This window comes from Haliotis asinina, chromosome 10, assembly GCF_037392515.1.
Source record: "Haliotis asinina isolate JCU_RB_2024 chromosome 10, JCU_Hal_asi_v2, whole genome shotgun sequence".
Lineage (NCBI taxonomy): Eukaryota > Metazoa > Mollusca > Gastropoda > Lepetellida > Haliotidae > Haliotis > Haliotis asinina.
Genome location: NC_090289.1, coordinates 48569263 through 48578019, shown reverse-complemented (window position 1 = coordinate 48578019; position 8757 = coordinate 48569263). Strand labels below are relative to the sequence as shown.

The following is an 8757-nucleotide window of genomic DNA, read 5'->3' as shown; positions in this document are numbered from 1 at the left end:
TTAACGTTCTGTGCACAGACACAACAACCTCAACGTTAGCAAATGTTTTGATAGATATCAGATTCAGAGATTGTTGTCTCCGTGCACACTCGACCAACAACGAACCACTGCGAAGACGAGTGACATTGGACACTTCTCCACATATTCCAGAAATGGCCTTAGAAACGGCAAACGGATTAAGCTTTAAAGGTTGTTTATCTTTGCCCTCGATTACAAGGAATCGAGCCCATGAGTCAGCATTAGGAGATATATGTCCAGAAGGTTGATCAATTTCATCTAATCGTCTCTTCTTTTCATTACGAGTTGAACCAGATTGCTTGGGATCCATGATGAAAAAAAAATTGTTCAACACCCCTGCTCCCCATCCACCACGGAATGCCAACATGGACAGTGTCACAAAGCACCGGATATCCAAGATGCTAACACTGGGGATACAGGGGTGGTATACTCCAGAGACAACAACACAAATAGCTGTATTTGTCTACCAATTTCATGCCCGACTGGTTCGGCCCAAGGCAAGAAAGTAGAGACATACATCATTTGGAGGTTATTATCACCAGATTGGCCCATGAGCCACCGCCTTCTGGCATAGGACTCTAGGCAGTTCAATATATAAATAGTTTAGATATTTGAGATAGATATGGCCAAGACCCAGTAACAATTTACATGTGCAAAATACAGCCTCCATGCCCAGGGCTTGGCGTGACCAGCCGATTGATAGAATCGGGCCAATTCTACCACCCGTCTAGGTGAAGTAAGGGCCAAAGTGGTGTGTTAGGCAATAGGAACACGGTTCCAGGCCCCTATTGCCCTCAACCACCAGGATCCCCTCCTCCGCCGACACGGGCCGCAACCCACGGCAAACGGGTTGGTGGACCAAATATCCCCCCGGGTCCACTACGGGGGTGTCGGCGAGCTCTTGGCGTTACCCAGCACCCACCACGAGGAGGTGGCTCGCCACGGGTGCCAAAAGTGACCAGGCCGAGTGACGAGGGAGGAAAACGTTTTTCTTTCTCTCAGAAATACTGTTTGGAATGTGTAGCACGTGTTAATGAGTTTTAGATTCAGTCACACTCGTTCTTATAGTGGACAAATGGACGATCGGGACGCGGCAAAGTCACAGTTGTTTTTTTTTTCAAAAGGTCAGAAAAAATAGTTACGCGCACAAAAGAAAGTGAGCCGATGCCCGAGAAACATTTCACATTTTTATTTAGCTTAACGTAGGTATGTACTCTTCGCAGTAAAAGGTGTGGAAATCATTTAAGGGAATACAACAATGACATGCATTTATACATATAACTATTTATATTTATATGGTGCTCCACAAAACAATATGATCGTTATATTGCCTCTTGTACATGCAAAATGGTCTGGCGGTACTTTTCATGGCATGCCCTTGGTTTTAATGCTATTTATACTTAGGCCCCAGATGCTCACTATCTATGTACTATTTTCTTTAGTACCGTCAGTATAAAAATATATTGAGCAACATTGATAAAGACACCATAGACTGTCTTGTATAGTATACTTTTTGTATTAAATATTGGGCAAGTCTTTAAAGCTAAAGTTAACATCATGTATTTACTCATATGTTATTATTATAACTTTGCATATCCATTACATGTGGTGTTCCATATTAATGCTACTGCTGTATCGCTTTATGGTGCATTCATTCACGAATCACCATGCCTTAATGTCCCTACAAGAAACTTTTCCACTTTGTAATTTCGTTAGTTGTACCCTGACTGTCTCATTAAACATGGTTTTCCTCAAACTTTACTTCACTTTACTTCCCAGTAGTTAAATTAGTAATCTTTACTCATTTATGTATTTATTATAACTATACATGCTAAATTCAACTGGCGCTCTTAAGGTAATATGATTGTTATTTCTTATACCCTCACATGTAAAATGGGCCAGTGTCCTTATTTAATTCGAAAAAACAAACTTCAATTTAGCCTAGCACAATAGATAAAAAAGGGGTAGCAGTGAAAATGACACCATATTAAGTGAACATGCTTTGTCAAAACCATTCCTGCGAATTTGAATTGACAGGGCACATTGTATATTTTATGGGCACGATGTTTTCCAAAGGTCTGCATGAAACATAAGGTGCTCTCATGATCGATATAGACGGCATCAGTATCAACTGACGTCCTGTCGAGTGAGCAAGTAGTTTTCTTCTCCTCTGTCATGAACAAATATCAGATGAAAGTGTCCATGTCAGAGCCAAGGTATGGTAGTGGCGATGAATGTGAGTGAGTGAGTGAGTGAGTGAGTGAGTGAGTGAAGGTTGCCGTTTTAGAATTATTCCAATTTGAAAACAAAAAAATAGCTTCACACGTTTGTAGAATCAAGAAAAAACAACGTGAAAATGTAAAACGAAACAATGGAATATTGTATTATATAAGTATATTGGGATATTGACAAGCAGTCCGACAACGCCGGCGCGCTGGTGTAAATAAAAAGTTACACCAATAAAAATGTCACTCTGATGTTTGTGGCGCTTTCTCGTCATCCTTGGGTTTGATTCCCCCCGCATGGCTAAAATGTGTGAAGCTCATTTGCCCCGAATCCCACTTTGAAATTGGAATATGTGTAGCATATAACAAGGTCGTCATCCCTTGGGAAATGATCATAGGCCAAAGGCCCGTGCGCATTTCACAAAGGAAGAGGGCTTACTTTTCAATAATACCCAAGGGTCATGTTATATCCATTTTATACACCGAGTGTGTATTTTCTGTATATTTTGTTATTAATTCAGTAATAATTATTATTGGGTCACAACATTTACTGGTTTGAATAATAATTCTGATGGGTCACATTTCGTTTTAATAGCTGGTCAACACTTTTAGGATTCTGGTTTTCCGGAATTTATCTGCTCCTAGTTTTCTATGTGTTTACTTCCGGGAGACATATTCATCAAAACCCGTCACATCCTGAATCTACATTATCTGCCGTCAGACCGATCGCTGTGTTTACAATCTGCATAGTTGATTCTCTCTCACACCAAGACTTTGGTGAGTTTGCCACTAAATATATTCTGTGACCCATTGCCTTAGATTTTGTCTCATTTGTATTGAATTTGTAATCTGTATTGTGAAATTGACTTATGACCTCGTACACCTTGCTCTCGTTGCATAATAATACGTGTACATAATTTGAATGTTTATGACTTGTCTTTGTTCTGTTTTGCTGGTTCACTGGGGGATTTCTTACATCGTTTGTCACGGTAAATTCTTAACCGTAACAATATATACTTTAGATATAATTTCAATATTTGATATTCACGGATAAAATCAACCGGAATGAGACAGGCAGCCGACACCATCCCCACCCTCTTACCAGTATACCACGGAGGCGGTTTCAAAACTTGTGGTTAACAAACCCATGCACATTACTTGAAACAAGAACAGAAAATCACCAGTGAGCTCTAAATTTCAATCTGCTGTAATGCCGTTAAGTATTTAACTGTTCGGTCGCCATACTGGAGGTCCAGGTTAGAATCCCCACAACAGTACATTGGGAGTGAATCTGGGAGTGTTCTGTTGTTTTTGTCAGTTTAGTGTAGTCGGTTGGAATGAGATATCCTAAATCAGTCTTGATCAAAAACTCCCGAGTACCAAAACATTGCAAAGTCTATAAACAACATGCTACAAGATAGAAGTGACCCTGAGGAGCAGGACCCTGAAATCTGCACAAACTACTGGCTCCAAAACGACAACATCGGCTACCACGACCATAACTGTCACCAATATGAAAGTCCACGCAATACCGTACTTTGCAAAGGAGGCACGCACTTCTGGTGAAGGAATTTGCCCACATTTCGGAGCAGTGTGTTACTAATTAAAAAAGCTGCTTTCAGTCTCTGCCTTAAATGCATGTTAGAAATTCCTTTTATTATGACTTGAACGGGAAAGTCAGCAACCAAGTGGTTAAAGTAGGTCACGTCAGCAGAGGAAGTCTTATTTACCCGTTCTTGTCACAAGATGTGGTCGAAAAACGCCGAAGTGTGTCAAATCTTTAATTGTAGCAATGTACCTCAACATAATGCACGGTGACTCAAGATGAGACTAGTTACCCCAGAACCAGGTCAGCAAATGACTAGAATTACACTGAAATGCTTTGACAACACATACATAAATCTTCACGCTCCAGTCGACCTTTCATCGGTCATACCCCACCAGACATCGATGGCGATGATAACAGATAAAGGGTAACCGCCCGGTAGTTTGCTGACTGTAGTCTTCAGTAATAGTTGTCACCTATAGACTCTCTTGTGGCACGTCAGCGAGTTCGAACTCATCGATTACAAGGCACCGACTTGTTTTGAGTGAACTCGACATCCAGTAACTAATCAGAGTGAACTCGAATTATATCAGCTAAAGTGATGATTATTCAAATGATTATTTCTGTTATTGTACCTGTACATAATACAGAATGAAGAGATGGTTCCCACATTGCAAGGTGGCAAAAACACAAGTTAACATGCAGCCCATTTCAAATTCAAAGGGAAATAGACACTTGTTTTTAACATATTTTATTTCAACAGAAAGAAAAGGGGTTAGCAAGCAAGCTCAATGGGCTTATATCAATGCCTTATGTCACTCTACATACATATTTGCGGAAGCTGTTTACATGCAAATCAACTGCCAAACAATAAAATAAAATATGGTATTTAATTGTTGAACATTATGAATAATTTCGTAAGTCGTGTTGTCTTTTTGAAAACTGCATAAATGGTGTAACAGAGGAAATAAACTTTTGCTAGTTTCGGAGTCTACGTTAGAGTGGCCATATGATACGTAATGTATTTCATGTCCATATCGACAGAAGTACACTGAAAACCGCAAGTCATTATGCAGTGGACACGTAAAGAAATGGTGAGTATTGTTTTCTCTCGGGTGATCGCAAGGGCAGGCCCGGTTTGAAGGGATGTGTCTGTCAAATCTATGAGAATTTAAATCGCTACACCCGAGCCTGAGGTGCGTACGAATTACTTGACATTGTCTATTGCCAATATTGATATCAAAGAAGAACGAAGCACCTTTACGAGTAGATATTAAACGTTTGAAATGAGAGGGACTGTTAGCAGAGCTTGTTGAATGTGGCAGATTGTTCAGTTGTCTGATTACATCTAGTATAAAGGCTGCAGCATACAGAGTCGATCTGCAATAGATATTGTGAATTTGTCCAGAAGTGTTTAGCGTGCAGTTGCCATTTTATGATTTCGACGGGATTACATTTAATAAGTAAATCAGAGTTTCATTATTTACAATTTTGTGCATCAGTTTAGTGTTTGAGTAGATGTTCTTTCGTCCAAAGGGTAAGAAATAGTTTCAAAATTTAGTTTCACATGACTGGCGCCGCTTACACCACATTAATTTTTCAAGGGCGTTGCTTTGTTTCTTACTGCAATTGTGTGTACTTGGTGTCTAGGCTCTTACGTGATAATCTATTTTTCAAGGACTTAAAGCAGTTGATTATCAGTGATACTTTCTAATGTCGCTAATGTGGTCATATCAATAAGAGTTGCGATTTGCAATGCTAAATTAAGATGTTTATGATGAGAAACTACTTTATTGTTAATGTTATTCATGTGACGATCAGGAAGAGTAGTTGGTGGTTGTCTGAGTGAAAATGATTAGGCTTTCAGTTTTATTAGGTGAGAAAACGACATTTCAATCTCCAACCAAATTCACACAGTTTCTAAGTCATGATTGAGGTAAGTAGCAGTACTATCATGGTTACCATCAATAACAAAAAGGGATGTGACATCAGTGAACAAAACGGATATTCCGATCAACGTTATCAGCTGAGTCATTAATGTATATCTGGAATTAAAAAGGGCCTATAACGGAACCTTGTGGTACTCCTGCATTAACACCGAGGAAATGATATAAAAAGCTATTTTTCACCCCTTTTTGTGTCTTGCAAATAACTCTTGAACCATTTCAGTAAAGAGCCTGAAATCCCTATTTATTTCTAGTTTTTTTTATCCAAAAGGTTATCGAATGTTTTGCTAATGTCAAGGAAAACAGCTTCAACTTCTTTACCGGTGTCAAGTGTTTTTGCAATAAAATCGTATAATAGGTCAGCTACTATGAAGTTTAGTCGCCCAGAGTAAAGCCCGACTGAAAACTAGTATGATGTTGTTACCTCTCAGGTTATTCTAGACATATTTATAAACACAGCGTTAAACAACCTTTGGGAAGCAGCTTGTCAGAGCAACCGGTTTATAATTAGAATAAGCGAGTTTATCGCCTTTCTTGAAAAGGGGAGTAACCCATAGGTGTTTCCTGACTCCAAGAAATACATGTACTGATTTCGGTAATCATAAGTTAAATATTTTTGTAAGGGGCATGTTTAAACTGGTAACCGTAACCTTAAAACAGTTGTTACTAATCAGCGTATCTAGAACCTCGGTAGGAGGTATTAATTTTGTTTCGTTTGAAATTTATTCTTTGCGGTAATTGAAGTAAGGCTTGTGAAAGGAGGTTAATCTTAACCTGTCTAGGTGGCAAGTTTAGGTTAAGAGCACAAAAAGGGACCGAATTCACTGGAAATGTTGTAAGACGGGTTGCTCTGCAAACGACACGTCAGTGATATTCTCGGCAGTTCCAGGAAAACCATCATCAACATCAAGTTGAGCTTCACATTGACACCTTTCTTGTCATGTTTTATCATACAAATATACAAAGAGTTTTAATTGGTGAAATAATAATTATAAAAATACCTGAGTACAATCGAGAAGTTACAGTGTGCAATTTGTTAGGCCGAAATAGTATTTAAGTTAATCCACTATTGTTGGAGGCATTATTGCGTATCGGTGATTTTTATATAGAACAAAACCAACAGGAACAAACTCCCCACCCCAACCTTTTATTACTTGACACTTGTGTCCAGTAACAACATCGAAGTTATATGAAAACAGACCAAGCTAAGAACATGAGAGTATGTCCTTTGTCTTACTTCAACATACACAAGTGAAAAATTGTTGCTTTTTCTGTGCCAAGTTTAAAATCAAGGTTATCAGTGCAGTTGAATAATATGTATTTTTCCGTACACATTTGTTCTGCCGACAAATTAGGTTGAATTAGTTGCGGTATGGATAGGACCTGCGACTCTTGTCGGACTTCAGATGGTCCAGCTTGTCTTCTCGCTTGCCTCTTTTCTTCATCAGCAGGAACCCCATGTACATCATGACGAGGATGAGCAGCAGCGTGACGACGCAGACCACGATGATGGCGGGGAAAATCACAGACATATCGATGTGACAGTCCTTTGTAATTGGAGTAACTTCAGTTACGGCTGAAAAGAATCACACCCATTAGGTGAATCTAATAATTTGATGAACATGTATTTGGGCCTGTTGAATGGTTCGTGGTTATACATGTAGATCTCACCGGCAATAAGCCTGTGCATAATACTGTCATAATTTAAAATTCCACGGATTACAATTGTGCGGCGAATAATGTGTCTGCATTTACTTACTGAGTAGAATTAAACATATTCATGATGTTGCATTCAGGTGAGAACGTACTGTTTGTCTGCGTCGCTGAAGTGGAGTCATCCTGAAAGTAGACAGTAGTGTTGGCTGTTGCCTCAACTGCGCCTGTATTCGTTTGACGCTTCTTCCTGCCTACGGGTGCTCCGCATTGTGTCTTCAAAGAAATAAACGAGATACATACATACACATGTAAACATTAAAAGAAACGTCACATCCAGTTCCAAGAGAGATGACATAATACAAACCTAGCGTACATAACTGTTTCTTACGATGACAGGATGTGGAATACAAATAAGGAAACAATGTCATGGCAGTATTCATTTCTTTATTCTCAGATTCACTCCCACAGCGCTATTCAAAGCTAGTGATGAAAACATATTAGAGGAAAGCTTGCATTTCCAGTGTTCCCTTATTTGTTTCCGTCAGGTTATATCCAGCTCATATCTCATAAAAAGATTGTACATGACGTAAGTTGATGCAACGGTATCCTTAATGGCTAGGGCTTTGTATGTACAACTATACAAATACAACTATCCCTCGTAGTGGAGTATCACATTACTAACTGATTGTGTTTTTTGTTTTACGTCGTGTCCGGCAATATTCCGTATATATAGCGGTGGTATGTAAAAAGTAGTGTCTAAACCACACGTCCAGTGATCAACAGCATGAGCATCTATCTACGGAACTGGGATACGATCACATATGACAAGCAAGTCAGCGAGCCTGACCACCCGATACCTTTAGTGGCCTCTTGTGAGAAGCATGGGTTACTGAAAACCAACCAACCTGTGCATACTCGTATATGCTCATTTTTCAGTGAACACCGTCAGCGTTGACTGATCCCTTAAACTGATTGTATTGAAATACCAATAAAACTGTACTTTTGAGCATTTTGCCCAGTAACACGTTATTGTTATTTTATGACATAGTGATATCAGGAGACCCGTGAATGTCCTGGTTAAAATATTGACCCCCAGTAACCCATGCTTGTCGTAAAAGGCGACTAACGGGATCGGGTGGTCAGGCTCGCTGACTTGGGTAACACATGTCATCGGTGACACATGTCATCCCTGTTACGATGTTCATGCTGTTGATCACTGGGTTGTCTGGTCCAAACTCAATTATAACAGACCGCCGTCATATGGCTGGAATACTGCTGAATGCGACGTGAAACTAATCTCATTCACTTACTGATATAAGGAGTACACTCCCGCGAATCTACTTAACATAGACTTAATATAGGATAA

At 39.5% G+C, this 8757-nt stretch overlaps 1 protein-coding gene across 2 annotated transcripts in view; it reads right to left on the bottom strand.

Annotated features, from left to right (window-relative positions):
- Positions 1–4524: 4524 nt before the first annotated feature.
- LOC137298081 (serine-rich adhesin for platelets-like) overlaps positions 4525–8757 on the bottom strand; it is a 47783-nt gene continuing 43550 nt past the window's right edge. For both annotated transcript variants that reach the window (XM_067830149.1, XM_067830148.1), the window contains 2 exons: positions 7544–7664; positions 4525–7311 (listed from right to left, as the gene is read on the bottom strand). In XM_067830149.1, the coding sequence (XP_067686250.1) occupies positions 7097–7311; positions 7544–7664 (336 nt within the window). In that variant the 3' untranslated portion in view covers positions 4525–7096. The remainder of the gene's footprint in view (positions 7312–7543; positions 7665–8757) is intronic.